The sequence below is a fragment of the Dreissena polymorpha genome, chromosome 1 (assembly GCF_020536995.1).
Source record: "Dreissena polymorpha isolate Duluth1 chromosome 1, UMN_Dpol_1.0, whole genome shotgun sequence".
NCBI lineage: Eukaryota > Metazoa > Mollusca > Bivalvia > Myida > Dreissenidae > Dreissena > Dreissena polymorpha.
Window position 1 is genome coordinate 1,626,487 of NC_068355.1, and position 15,987 is coordinate 1,642,473.

Consider the following 15,987-nt stretch of genomic DNA (forward strand, 5'->3'; position numbering starts at 1 on the left):
CCAAAGCACTTTCAAGATATGGCTCCGGACAAAAAAGTGCCGGACGAATGGACAACGCAAAAAACAATATCCCTCCGCCTATGGTGGGGGATAATAAATCTTAATTTACCAAACAATTGCTTATAGTTTACCTCACATAAGTATGTTAGTATGTTAGTTCTGTGCGTAAATAAACTACACAGGTCCGGTGATTTGAATAGAGTCCGGTAACGATGCGCGCTCATCTAATAGGCCCGATAGAATGTTGTGCAAGTTTCACAACGCAAATATTTTTCAGTTACAGTTTTGTTGTACGAAAACTTGATAATTATCAGTCTAACATCTATAATGTTATTAAATGGCTACACATCGTGGAATTTGATTATTGGAATTGACATATATTTGCTACATAATGTTCGGTATACTATACTACACTTCGGGCCCAATGGCAGATTAGTGACCAGCCAGGCAGCCCCGAATAGTATATCGACCTAAGCCTTCGGCTTCGGTCCGTATACTATTCGTGGCTGCCTGGCTGGTCACTATTCTGTCATAGGGCCCGTAGTGATGTTTTCTATTTCTTATATAGATCTAAGAGTTATTCACTATCGTGACGTCATTTGATGTTGACGTCGTCATTTCAACAAAATAAATCCATGCGATTGGTTAGTAATTGTTTATGTAGGCAATGAAAACGCTTACAAAACGTTGGATTACACATATGTAATATAAAAATACGTTATGTCTGTATTACATTGAAAACAAGGTATAGCATGGGATAAAATATGATTAAAGATAGGACGTATATTGCAAGGGAAATCAACAGGACACAAAAAACGAAACAATTTGTGATCATTTTACACTAAATTGGAAAATCAACAGTACACAAAATAACGAAACAATTTGTTATTATTTTACACTAAATTGGAAAACAACAAATAACTACATGTTTCTACATATTGTAAGAAATAAGCAGTAAATGAATTAAAAAGTATAAAAACATTAAGGCATTCTTCGTGGGTCAATGCATATATATTTATGAAACAACAACAACAACTATTTAATTACTAAATTTTCAAAAACATCATATTATGAAATGCCGTAAAAGTAATTGGTTATATCATAAGTAGTTTTTTTTCGAACACATTCTGTGAACAAATACATACTTTCCTGTAAATGTTCATAGTGATAAAATAGAATGGTAACACATATTATGTATTCAATAAATATGTTTCATGTATATCCATCGCTTCAGTTAAACATATAACGCTATGGCATTAATTGCGCCGTTGCCGTATAAACCAAATTCCTTCTACCGTGTACCAGCCGCATAAAGTAGCTAAACACAGAAATAGCCATGCATATACCCACGAGCAGTTCCTCATAAGTTGACGAAACGCCGGGACCAGTCAACAGGCATAGCCAGATATTGCGATAATCTTATATATATTATAGACCAAATCTCACGCGGCAAGTTCACATCAGAAGAGAACCCCTAATTCCTGGCAGTTTCGATAGAGAGGCATTTTCCTTTGCCGGTCCATAATTAGCCAAAGAGCTGAGCACAGAGGTTGGGACCAGAGGTATCGGTGCGATCCTTGATCAATGATTTTATCCAAGAATATTCGCCTTCTATCACTGATTCAAAGATGGCAAAACTGTCAGTCTAAAGCAGAAATACCGAGGAATTCACATGTTGTTCTACCGAGACGGTTCCTGTAAGACTGACCTTATACAACTAAACTAGTCGAAACGGCTTTAAACCTATAGCAAAAACTTACGGGCACCTCGCTTTTCCGATTTCCGACCAATTTAAAACCATGATTTTTATCATTTTTGAATTCAACTTAACGCATATGGTCGAAAATGAATAAATATGATCGCTTCGTTCGATCTTTACCGCAGCTGACAATAATGGACAATACTGACCACAACAGACAATTTCGGACAATACTAACTAAAAACTGACCATTATGGTGGAAGTAGGCCCACAAAATCTCGTCGAGTAATCTAGATGTAACCTTAAAGTTTTAGTCATTTTACTTCAAATTATCATTTTTAACATGTACGACATTTATCGTAAATGTTGCGACATATATCGGCAGTTGAAATTTTTGCAACATGAATCGTTAAAGTTGCGACATATATCGTCAGGAGGATTTGGGGCATGTATTGTCCTATGCGACATTTATCGTCAACGTTGCGACAAATCTCGTAGCCTGCGACATATAACGGCGATGCGACATTTAACGGCGCTACATTGTTCTCAGTGTTAAACCGAAAACAGCATTACACCGTCTGAGATACAAAAGCGCACTGACGAATAACGATACGGTCATTGCACATCTCATTTGATTCCGGAAATAGTGTGAAATAATAGAATTTTGATAATCTGTAGTACAACAGTTATATGAAATTTATTGAACTTTTACAAACTGACAACGCTAAAACAATTAAAAATCTTGCAACATTTATTTTTAACGCAGCTAAATTGAGAACTGAATTATATTATCAATAGCCTCTCTCCACATATTACTGTCTATGTGTTGTCAATCAATAAAAATTATATGTTTTCACATTGTTAGAACACTTAAGTTTATTTTGAATACGATAAGACTTTACAATATGCATATTATATAATTACCTTAATATATAAATGTTCAAAATATTTGTTTATTTTGAATATGAATGTCTTTAGAGTTGCCAATTCTTTCGTTACAAATTGTTAACTTATATTGCCTATAATAGTATATATATATATATATATATATATATATATATATATATATATATATATTTATATATATATATATATATATATATATTTATATATATATATATACCTGTATGTCATTGACCACGGTTTACTACATTGTGTATTATATGTTTTTGTACTCATGGGCTTAAAGCCTAATGTATTCTGAAATAAAACCTATGAAGATATTGAATGCCAACTTGAACAACAGCATTGAACTAAGGTTGAATTTGACAAAAGGGTGAGTAGTATAGCTGGGAAAATTTGATAAAATGTCATGCTGGCAAACAGTTTGAATCATATTTCCAGATAGTGATGGTCAAGCATTGAAAGATAAATTACCACAACCACCAGGGAAGCAGTCAGGTAGTATTGAATAACCTTCATTAATAATCTTATAAGTTAAAAAAGAATATAATAAAAGCATACATTGCCCTGAATAGGTTTACCAAGCTTCATCTAAGTATTTCAGTATTTACAAAAACATTGCAGGATCAATATTTGTGCAGACTGATGGACAGACAGGTCGGGCAAATTGTGGGTAAACCTATAGTCCCCTCTGGTGAAACCAGTGGTGGACTTACACAGTGCAAACATGTGAGATTAAAAAACAAATATATAATGTCGTTATTTTGCTGTTATTTTTATGAAATAAATATCATCAATACAGTTTTTTTACATTCCAATTGCACTACATGCCTTATACTCTTAAGTCTCTTCGATACAGACTTGAGCAGTCAGCATGGATGGTATCAACAAGGACCTCCACCTCCACACATGCAAGGACAAACACAGAGAGGTAACCCTGCTCAACACTTAAACAGTTTTATTTTGCATCAAATGATTTCACTGTCGAATCTCAGGATCATTAATTTAAGAAATATGTTTAAACGTTAATCCTTTTTATGCAGACTGGAGTGGTCAGCATGGGTGGTATCAACAAGGAGGTCCTCCTCCACACATGCAAGGAAGTGGCTTTCCACCAGGACAGTCACATAAAGGTAATGCATATTTAATATTCAATAATCCATATTCTGATTTAAGGAATAATGCATAAACATAAACAACAGATGACTTGTTTACTCATATACATTCATTTTAAAAGCCCATGTACCATGACTTGTTTATCTCAAAATCCTCTCCTATCAAGTTACACTGATACCAGTTTGCTCGTGTGTAAGTCAAAGGGCTATCGTTGACCAACCATCTTAACCTGCCCACAAGTGCAAACAACCCCCCCCCCCACCGCAACCGCTTCTTTGGGAGGGGCACAATGTTACAGTTCAGACAAGTTGTTGTATTGGATTTGACTTTAAGCAGGGGTCGGCCTAGAGTCAAATTTTAGGGTGAAGTCACTTCTCTCTTGACAGGAAATTAGGGGAGAAGTCAGGGCGGATCAGGGAGAAGTGACATTTGCCGACTAGTTTTACAAGACTTGTATTGTATTATTCCATTGTTATATGCATTCCTTCTAGAAGTTCTTAATATGTTTATTATTTATCCAATGAGTACAAATAAAATAAAATAATGTTTAATGTTGTTATTGTTTAATGTTGCTTCATAGTCCATCAAATATAAATTGTTCAAAAATTACACATTGTATACATTAAGTTTATGTAAACTCTGTAATGTACAAATAATCATTCCTGCTACACCCAACCCACCTTCTGCTAACAAATGAAGAATAGTTATATCGTTTAACCTTTATGCCGAAATTTTATTTGAACAAATTGCGAACGTTGTTTTTTGCAATTCTTGAGGACTTTTTCGTGTCAATGTTGCTCAAAAGAAGATCGACCGATAAAACAGAAACTTGTTAAATTGTAAAAAGACGTTTAAAAAAAGTTATATTAATCTTTCAGTCTCTATAAATGTGTTCAGTGAATCGAATTTTCGAAGTTTTGTTGGCCTAAGGCCTAGGGCCTATTGCAATCGAGTACTCTCGCTTTTCCTATGTGACGTCTCGACATCAGGTAAACAACGCGCGTAGTTGCGGGTGTGTATGGAACTCGGAAATCGGCTTTGCGTGGTTTAACACGCTGTAAATAAACAATTTTTACACGTATTGTACGGGAATGAAATAAATCTTTAAAGGTACATAGCTTATTACGGCATGGTTCGAATTAATTCAGAAATTCTTTAACTTGTTTCCTTAACCGCTCGACTCACGGTAATTGGAGGATACGTAATTCTATTGTTTTTCAAACGTTCTGTTCTATTTTAGATATCCTTGAAATTCGATTGTATTAAAATCCGGACTCGATTCACGATAATGCGGTAATATGTTGACACTTTCGAGTATTTCTCGAGTATGAAATATATACTGGTAATGTACCAAATTCTAGCCTGTACGATAATTGACGTTAATGTTCAATTACTAGTGTAACTTTCATTACTGCCAGTTTGGCTAAATATGACACGACGATGTAATTTTGTACACGCCTGAAGTGCCTTTTGAAATTCGTTATTGGCGGTTGCAAATACAAACGTGCAATGATCGTTTACATTTTTTTCATCATTAATATGTACGCTGTTGGTGTTATTTGTTTGCAATACCAGATAATTTAGAACTTTCGCACGTTTTCTTCTATACGGTACGAGTTAAATAACAAGAAGGTGCCATGTGTGATTATTATTTTCTAAAATAAAATAAGTCGTCGGAAAGTGCGAAAAGAAAGTAAACAATCAAAAGACAAAACTCTTTACTCAATATCAACCAATTAACCCACCCGAACTTCAAACTAATCAATTTTTGTTATTATTCTTTAATTGATTAATTTACACAAGATGAGAGCTTGTGCTTATTGAAGTAGAAGGAGACCATATGTGGTATGTTATCACAGATCTGATTGGATAGTCAGCGATCTGTAAGCTAATCAGCGACGTTTACAATGACGTGCTGTATTGGCGAATCTAATTGAACCAGGTCAGTTACAGCGGGCGGATATCTTGCACTCGAATATCCTCGTGTATTGATTTGCTAAGCCGCTCCCTACTGCGAACATGCGCGTGTTATCTTTAGTTTGAAAATGAATTTATTCGGAAATAAGGGCGAAGTTTTTTTCTCCCTACTGTTTTAAAAAGCGATGTTTGCTCCAAGAGGGCGAAATTTTCACCTCAGTCGGCCGACCCCTGCTTTAGGCCTCTTCTTATGACCTTGATCTTTTAAGTAGGTAGAACTGCGCAACACATGACACATCGTCTTAAACAAGACAGATCTTTAAAAATGAAATACGGCGTTGATTGTGGTCGGTGTTGGTGAACGATTAAAATTTATATCTATGAGATCAAATATAGAGAATGCCTTATTTCTGCGCAGTTCTTAGCTGCATCGCACGCAAATCAATTAAAGTCACTATCACGCTCACCAATACATACGGCTACTGTATTATGCTATATAAAACATTCGACAACAAGTAGTACCATACGATGGTTAATTACAATAGGAATACCCTAAAAACAAGTAACATTGATGTAAAAACGATATAATACAAGCATTCGGCAAGTTTTAAGCATCTACATATCTCAATATCGTTCCACGATGTAATCTACTTTCGCTTTCGAGTCAGGATCGGATTCATTCGGGTTGCGTTCATTTGCATAATTTATACAAGCCATTTTCTCATTCGCTAAGTTCCAGTTACCCAGAATTCATTTTGATTTCACAGAATGATTATTCATGAGAGCTGCGTCATGCTTCCGACGCTTACCGTATCCAATCTCATGTTCGCCCGTAAATGTTCGGATATTTCACGGGAGATATAAATGGAATTATTTGTGGCCACAAAAAAATAAAAACGAGCATTTTGTATCTCGTTAAATCCATTCTACCAGACAACATCTAACGTTGAAATTTTGCATTTTGCTAAAAGGAACATTAATTTTTTATGGGTTAACTTTATTTAACGAAATATTCGATATTTTTTAGCGTGATTGTTACTTTAAGGGTAGTTGCGCCAGATTTCCTGGATTATTTTGCTCTATAAGATATCATTGATAAGATATCTATATTTACAGAAAAGAAGAACGCAAGAGGAGTGAAAATAAATGAAAGCATATAGGGCAGCCGTAGTCCAAATAATTAGTCGATGTAAATCGACCTCATATTTATAGGAGAAAGGGCAGCCGCAACACACGATTCATTCGTACCTATCTGAAATATTTATATGCGCGTTCTTTAAGGGACCGTCAACCACGAATGACGAAAAAAGAAAAGCTCTAAAATACCGTATTTTTTACAATTATTAGTCTATATTGATAAAAATATCACGACTGGTATATTACATTACTTGACAAAAAGTATTTTCAGTATTTTCGGTAATACAATTTCGCGATGTGAAATCGAAAGTACATCGCGAAAAAAGGTGACATCACGATAAACACACTATAAATAACGCAAGTACATTGATCATTATATATATATATATATATATATTATATATATCATTATATATATATATATTATGCACCATGTGCATTCCTGGGTTTACCACGTGACGTAGTGATCAATCTACTTGCGTTATTTATAGTTAACTGGTAGTTACCTGGTACACGTACCCAGTAAAAATTTATTACCGAATATATGAAAATATGAAAACTTAACAACAAACTTTTTTTCAAGATTTGTAATATACCAGTCGTGATTTTTTAATCAATTTAGCTAATAATTGTAAAAAATACGGTATTTTAGAACTTTTCATTTTTCGTCATTCGTGGTTGACGGTCCCTTTAAAACAGACCTGTTTTTGTGGTTTGTCGGACAATGTTATTTTATTCCATAATTAATAAATGTAGTATCGTAAATCATCGCGCTCATGCTTTATTATCGGTATATAGGGTTAAATATTTTAAAATAAACAAGCAAATTCGTTGAATTGATATCCCCAGCCAATATACTTCTGGACACAAAAAGTTGTCTGGACGGATGGACAACGCCAACGTGCATCATCCTCTTATCCATATATATACTCCTACCAAGTTTCAATGAAATCCGTCAAAGCACTTCCAAAGTATGGCTCCGGACACACAAAGCATTTTTTCAAGATACAAAGGGCCAATACTCCGATATTATCCGATGGCGTACAATGCCATTTGGCGTGCATCATCCTCTTATCCATATATATACTCATACCAAGTTTCAATGAAATCATCCAAAGCACTTCCAAAGTATGGCTCCGGACACACAAAAAAGCATTTTTCAAGATACAACGGGCCATAACTCCGATATTATCCAATGGTATACAATGCCATTTGGCGTGCATCATCCTCTTATTCATATATATACTCATACCAAGTTTCAATGAAATCTGCCAAAGCACTTGCAAGATATGGCTCCGGTCATAAAAAAGCATTTTTTCAAGATAAAAAGGGCCATAACTCCGTTATTAACAGATGGTGTACAATGCCATTTGGCGTGCATCATCCTCTTATCCATATACATGTATATACTCATACCAAGTTTCAATGAAATCCGCCACAGCACTTCCAAGACATGGCTCCGGAAACAAAAGTGCCGGCCGGACGGCCGGACGGAAAGACGGACAACACCAAAACAATATCCCTCCTCCGATGGCGGGGGATAATTAATAAGAACTGGTATTTATAATGCAATTGTTGGAATCATATTAAGAATCTATGATTGACATTCCATAATAATATCGCCGAATATCGCCATTCAATATCTTTCTGATCAAAATAAACATTAAGTGTACATAATTAACGCGGCAGCGTTTATAAAATGATTGTAACTGACTGCGAACTGACCTTCATACCTTGCGGGTTGGAGAATGCAATGCATAAAAGTGGGGTAACGAATCCACTGCATGCTGTAACGATGGCTTGTTTAAAGTTGTATACGTTTAAGGGTCAATTTCAAAAACAATTTGAATACTTTCAAAGCGTATATCAGGTTATTGAAAAGCAATGCTTATATGATCTAATATTTATGAGTCTACAGAATGCCTTTAAGTATAAACACTCTGGCGCTGACAATATTCTAAATATAAGGGGCACACACATACTGTATTGATGTCGAAAGTTGATTGTGAACTGTTTTATCTCCCAAGCCTTATCATAAAGGAAGTAATTGTTTCATACTGAATACGCAATAACATCGTTGCTAAACGAACTGTAGTATGCATCCCTGTTCATACCCTATACTTCTCAAAACTAGAAAGTGAATTGAATAACATATAAATGTAAATGTGAAAACAGTTTGCAGATTGAAAGTTTTCTTCTTTGAAAAGTGTCAGGCCTACTGGCGGGAAATTTTATATTCAAACTGAATGGTTGCTTACAAAGGTCAGCTAAGGTAAAAAGCTGGGTAAGACAGCTTTGCCGAAAAATGTTTTACACAGTTATTCCAAAATCCCCCAGTGTATGGGGTATTTATAACTGAGAAAAGAATGTTCAAGCTATTTTATGGCAATGTTTTACATTGACTTCCGACTGTGACCTTGACCATTAAGGTAGGAATATAGGTGTTAGACGCAACACATGGTATTGTGATGGTGGACAATTGTGTGAAGTGTGCCAGTAGTATATATGGCAAAGTTATGGCTGAGACATTAAACTTCACACAGGTATAGAGACATACAGACAACAGATGGAAAGTGCGACTGCTATGTGCCGCCTTCTTTGATAGCGAGGCATGGAAATTGATATAAAGCAATAACTTTAAAAATATGGAAACAAGAGTAATATTTCTTGTGCAATGTGTTTCTTCTCAATGTGAATCATGGTTTACCTACCTATGAAGTTTTAAATTGATAACTTTTAAATTCAAGATGGACTGCGGACAAAATTTAATTAAAACATACATGAAAGGCAATAACTCTGACAATATGGAAGAAATAGTTATGGCTCTTGTTCACAGCACTTCTCCGCAAGGAGATCCATATATAAATGAGGTTTGAAGATGATAACTCAAATTAAATTTTGCCCCGGATAAGAAACCCAATGACTGCACGACAGCCTTACAAACAACTTTAAAGCGGGGACATTGGGGTTATAAAATAATTTCATTCTGATTTTGAGAGTCCTTATATAATAAGACAAAGGGGATCATTAAAATCACTTTTCTTGATTTCTCCATATTAAGTAATTATTACTTTTTTCCAAGTTTCATATTATATCAGTCAAAAGAAAAATGTCAGTTTAGTAACTCATAATTAACATGGACAATGTATTTAATTTGCATGGACTTTCATACTTTGATGTTACAGACTGGAGTGGTCAGCATGGGTGGTATCAACAAGGAGGTCCACCTCCACACATGCAAGGAAGTGGCTTCCCACCAGGACAGTCACAGAAAGGTAACCCTACTCAAAACTTGAACAAAAGTACTTTTTGAATAAGAAGATTCCACTGTTGAATCTCAGAATCATTAATTAAAGAAATATGATATAACATTGATCCTCTTCCATACAGACTGGAGTGGTCAGCATGGATGGTATCAACAAGGTCCTCCACATCCACACATGCAAGGAAGTGGCTTTAATCAAATGCAAAGCTTTCAACCAGGGCAGTCACCAAGGGGTAAGGCCAAATTAACAATAATGCTTTCTTGGTGTAGCTGTCCAATCCAGGTTTTGACAATACTTAACCTGTCCAATAAATTCTTGAGAACTGTTATTAACAGTGGGCTCAAATAAATTAATGTAATTTTCATATTTGTGATAAACAACAACAACAAAAAAAACTGCAATCTACTAAACAATCAGACACTTTTACCATTACAGATTCATGCATTGATTATCTATTTTGTCTAGTATAGCGTTAACAAAATTCTGATTGGGCTAATTTAATAATATGGATTCAGCATTGCATTTTGCTTTGTGTTAACTGAGCATTCAGCATGAAACTAGTTTGTTTTGAATACAAAGGCTAAGCGGATAGAGCAGTTCAACACTTTACTCTCAAAATTAATACAGTGTGCATGTGTGTGTGTGTGTGTGCGGGTGTGTGTGTGTGTGTGTACATTTATATTTTACACATTGTCGGCACCAGAGTGTTCATACTTAATCGCTATGTTCTCATATAAAGGTACTGCTATTTATGGTAATTTCAATTAAGCAAATATCAAATTTCTACTTTATTCACATTATTTGCTTTATTTATTACACCTACCCACCTACCCCCAGACGGCAAGGAGGGGGCTAAAAAGCAAATGTGGCAGCAACCTGCTATTTAACTCTTTTTTTTAAATTTAATATAACTAAAAAACAAACATTATACATGTAAATACATTGCAAACATTTTTTCCTTCAAGAAGATAACAATACAGTTATGGGTGCATATGCACGTACAATAGAATGTTTTGTTTTTTTTAATATTTTTTCTTCAAAATATACCCACTCTGCATGGAAAAATAGTGATAATTTTGGTTTAACCATAGGTTATTATTTATGTCTTTTTGCAATATGAAGAGTAAACAAAAGAAAGTAAAAAGTAAGAAAGACCAAGATTTCTTTGAGAAATACAATGCCCCCCAGTAAGCCAAATATGAAGTTGCTATGTAGTTTATCAGGGTTGCCACCAACCTGATGAAATAAAATTCCCCGACTTTTCACTGACTTTTCCCTGACCAAATCTTGGTTTTGGAGGAGGAGGAGGAGGAGTAGTAGTAGTAGTAGTAGTAGTAGTAGTAGTAGTAGTAGTAGTAGTAGTAGTAGTAGAAGTAGTAGTAGTAGTAGTAGTAGTAGTAGAAGTAGTAGTAGTAGTAGTAGTAGTAGTAGTAGTAGAAGTAGTAGTAGTAGTAGCAGTAGCAGTAGCAGCAGCAGTAGCAGCATTACAATACCAATACTTAAGAATGATCAAATGGGAAAAGGTAACCTAGCACTGGCAGTAAATATGGGGCTCATTTACAGGTCAGATTTGGAATCTCTGCTGTAAATATGAGATTTTGAATGAATTAAAGGGAGGCAAATCTGTAATAAAAAGAACATGCATAAACCGTAGTTGTTTCCCTTGTTTGAACCATGCTTAATCCTTATAATGCCTATTTCCTGTAACTGTGACCTTCACCTGTGACCTTGACCTTTGACCTAGTGACCTCAAAATCAATAGGGGTCATCTGCGAGTCATGATCAATGTACCTATGAAGTTTCATGATCCTAGCCCCAAGCGTTCTTGAGTTATCATCCGGAAACCACCTGGTGGACGGACCGACCTACCGACCGACCGACCGACATGAGCAAAGCAATATATCCCCTCTTCTTCGAAGGGGGGCATAAATATAAAAAAAGGAGAAGCTGGAAGCTCAAAACTGACCGTCAAGTAATCTCTGATAAATTGTATTAAATTGTTCAAGATTATCGTTTTTAGGGCTATTTCTTGTTCTATATCAAAGCGTAATTTTAGGAATGTAAGGAAATTTTGGAATCATATGGTTGGTGCATTTTTTTCAATTTAAATATATAATACCCATTAAATAAATGATGAAATTAATTGTTTGCATGTTTTTATTATATTCCATCTGTCCAAAACAAATTAATTCGTAGTTAAAATATAATAAAATGCCTTTATCATACATGTAGTCCGCTAATCTGTTCCATAAATGTTGTGCTACCCGGCATTTCCAAAACAAGTGTTCAATATCTTCATCGTATTCATTGCACAGATCACATAAGTTAGAGTTCGTAAGTTTGCACCGAAAGAGGTATGTATTTGTAGCAGTTAAACGCATAATATATTTATATTGGAAGCATCTTAAATTTGTGTCCGAACACTAGGGTGTATATATTTGCCCAATTTAACTCTTTATTTTGAAAAATATTTTGCCATCTATTTTCGCATTCGAATTTGTATTTTTTATTTCAGATAGCTGAAGATTGTATAAAAATTTATTTGGTTGGTACGAAGTTTTGATTATATCTAGTTATGATTTTTTCCTTGATCCTGTTAGAAAACGCTTGTCTACAAGTTCCAATATGTCTTTAGGTATGTTATTTATAAGACTATTGTATTTAAGAAAGTCATTGTCTGATGCATTAAAGATATATTTGAAATCAGTAAAGCTATAAAATTTCTTCACGCGAAAGTCAATTAACTTATGAAAAATTCGATTCCTTTGTCGTGCCAATCTTTCCAGTACAAAGTTTTATTTTAAATTTTTATTTTACTATTATTCCATGTAATATGTGTGCTGAAGTTGTGTTTATAGCAACTTTTACATGTATTTCATCCTTGAATTATGTTTTTTAAAAATTCGTTGTCTTTACATATACGTTTAATATCTTTAGTTTGTAAATTTGATTCAAATAGTAATTCTCCTCCGTATTTCTGTAGGATTGTATCATATATACACTTCCACATACTATTATTTTCTGTAAGCAGTCGTTTAACCCATGATCCCTTTATAGAATTTAGGAACATTTCAATGTCTGTTAATTTAAGGCCTCCATTTGTATAATTCATTATTATTTTGCTGCGTTTTATTTTGTCGGGTTTACCATCCCATAAGCAGTTAAAAATTTCCTTAGTTATTTTTTGTATGGTGTGTTTTGGAGGGTTTGGTAATACAGTGAATGGATATACTAGTTTTGGTTGAGCGATTGTTTTTAGTACTGTAATTTTCCCTAGTAAGGTCAATTTTCTGTGGTGCCATTGTTTAAGACAATTACTGAATGCACATAATTTTGGTTCTAAGTCCTCGACATATTTTTTATTTTACAATTATAAAAGGATAACCCAAGAGTGTTTGCAGATTCTGATGTCCAAATAAATTTGTGATCATTGCAAAAACGGATTGTAGTATTCTTGAAAAGCCCTACTCTTAAAACTGTTGATTTTGAATTGTTAAGGTTTAATCCAGATTTAACTCTAGATCTTTCCCTAGACTGGGTTCATAGATGAAGCCTGTTGGATATTAACATGTCTTTTACACTTTGATTTGACATGTGGTGAATTAATCTATTAAGTGATGATATTTTTGAGGTTGAACTTGAGAGTTATAAAGAGAGGTAAAATTAAGTGTTGTTAATCACTTACCTTGAAAATGTTACCACCTTTGACTGTTGCATATTAATATTAACAAAATTATTTGAAAATACTTCAACTGTGACAGAAACAGGCCACTCCACAAGAATTACACAGATGTTCACATTTTTTCACAACAATGATTTACTTAAAGCAAAAAGTTTTGCTTCTAATTCATGAGATGTCAATTGTTATGTCTAACAGGAATAATTATTCAATACTTTGTAAAAGTTGACAAATCACAAATGTCCAGATCATTTTTCCTAATAGAAATTCAATTTCCATTTTGCACCATTTTTCAATTGGGTATACCTTTTTTTAATTGAGTAATATCTCTACACATTGGCATAGTTGGTCAATTTTATTTGACAAATACTTTCAGTGCTTTCTTTTTTTAAGTTTCAATGTTAGCCATTTTCATTGCTGTTGAACAATAGGACTTTATAGTGGAAAGGGAAGTCTTAATACAGATAAGGTGTGTTTAACAAAAAAATATTAAGAGAGAAGTTCTTTTCATCAATATTTATTTTAACATTAGTAAGCTTTAAAGGGCAAAATTATTTGGTCCATACATTTTTCAGATTTTGCACTCTCAATAGGTCTTGGCTTTCCTCAACAGCCTAAAAACGATCATAATACTAGAAACACGATTTTTATAAGATTTTACCTTTTGTTTGAACACATGTGCCCCATATCTGAAATTTGCTGGAATATTTTGCAGATACAGTCAATCTTGTGGATGCGACCACTTGTATTAAGCGACCTTTGTCTTATGCGACCATTTTGAAATCCCACGGAGCTTTTTCGCTATATAATGATATTGTATTAAGCGACTTTTGTCTTACGCGACCAGCGACCGCTGATTTTTGTGTATTTTGATGTCCGAGTCTTGAATTTAGCGACCACTAGGAGGTAAAAGTGGTTAATCTATTGATCTTTCAGGGACAAATCCGTGTTAATTGTTTATCTAAGCCGATAAGATGTACTGTTACACCTCTGCTTTGTTTTCACACCAACCATTATGATTATGCTTTGTCTCGTTGACCGGTTCTGACCGGTATTGTTGTAGACTGCGTATCAATTTATTGAGTTGAATAATAGAGGAACGTATTAAGCACAGTCTACAGCTTAAATAGTTTACTTTGTGGAAGTTTAAGAGACAATGCCGATTTTTCTCGAGTATAGATAACAGGTGCAGAAATAATGAACTGTACGTGACATACATTTCCTGAGAAGTGCGGAAAATACACTATTAATCGGCAACATCTGTCGAAATCCATACATTAACAATTTGTATTAATACTAATTACTAGATATTTGTTAGCCAATCACATTGTTATTTACTTGATAAATTTTACAATCAGGTCTGTTTGTTTGTTTTCAATTAACATGTTTTAATTTGTTCAGCTCATTATGTATCATAATCGAGTCAGATTTCCTTAAGCGTACATGCAGAAATTAAAAAGTCAAAACGAAAAGTGTTAATGTTGAACGAAAAAATTTGGGTTTTGGAATTGTCAAAGATTAAAAGTGCACGTAAAATCGCAGATGAGTTTGGAGTCGGTAAAACTCAAATTCAGAACATTCTTAAGCATAAAGCCGAGGGGCTTGAAGACGTGTGAAAAAAAATGCGAAACATATTTCCTTATCTATGTTGTTTTTGCAAATAAATATGTACACACAATTCATTTATAATACATGATAATTTATAACAAGGGCTGTTTGTAAAACATGCATGCCCCCCTATATGGGCTATAAGTTGTAGTAGCAGCCATTGTGTGAATACGTTTTTTGTCACTGAATACGTTTTTTGTCACTGTGAATGGTGGTGGTGGTGGTGGTGGTGGTGGAAGAAATAGTAGTAGTAGTAGTAGTAGTAGTAGTAGTAGTAGAAGTAGTAGTAGTAGTAGTAGTAGTAGTAGTAGTAGTAGTAGTAGTAGTAGTAGTAGTAGTAGTAGTAGAGTAGTAGTAGTAGTTGTAGTAGTAGTAATAGAAGTAGTAGTAGTAGTAGTAGTAGTAGTAGTAGTAGTAGTAGTAGTAGTAGTAGTAATAGATTAGTAGTAGTAGTAGGTGGTGGTGGTGGTAGCAAAAGAAATAGTAGTAGTAGTAGTAGTAGTAGTAGTAGTAGTAGAAGAAGTAGTAGTAGTAGTAGTAGTAGTAGCAGCAGCAGCAGCAGTAGGAGCAGTAGTAGTAGTAGTTGTAGTAGTAGTAGTAGTATGCATTACAAAAATGCAGTTAGCCTTACATTTGGTAAAATTTAAATATATTACAAGGGA

At 34.3% G+C, this 15,987-nt stretch overlaps 1 protein-coding gene across 13 annotated transcripts in view; it reads left to right on the forward strand.

Annotated features, from left to right (window-relative positions):
- LOC127868354 (GTPase IMAP family member 8-like) overlaps positions 1-15,987 on the forward strand; it is an 86,659-nt gene that overhangs the window by 22,875 nt on the left and 47,797 nt on the right. For 4 of the 13 annotated variants that reach the window (XM_052410096.1, XM_052410061.1, XM_052410070.1 and 1 more), the window contains 5 exons: positions 3,044-3,100; positions 3,462-3,533; positions 3,646-3,735; positions 9,958-10,047; positions 10,163-10,270. In XM_052410096.1, coding sequence (XP_052266056.1) covers positions 3,044-3,100; positions 3,462-3,533; positions 3,646-3,735; positions 9,958-10,047; positions 10,163-10,270 — 417 coding nt within the window. The remainder of the gene's footprint in view (positions 1-3,043; positions 3,101-3,461; positions 3,534-3,645; positions 3,736-9,957; positions 10,048-10,162; positions 10,271-15,987) is intronic. The other 9 variants (XM_052410088.1, XM_052410131.1, XM_052410113.1 and 6 more) reach the window with 8 other exon arrangements.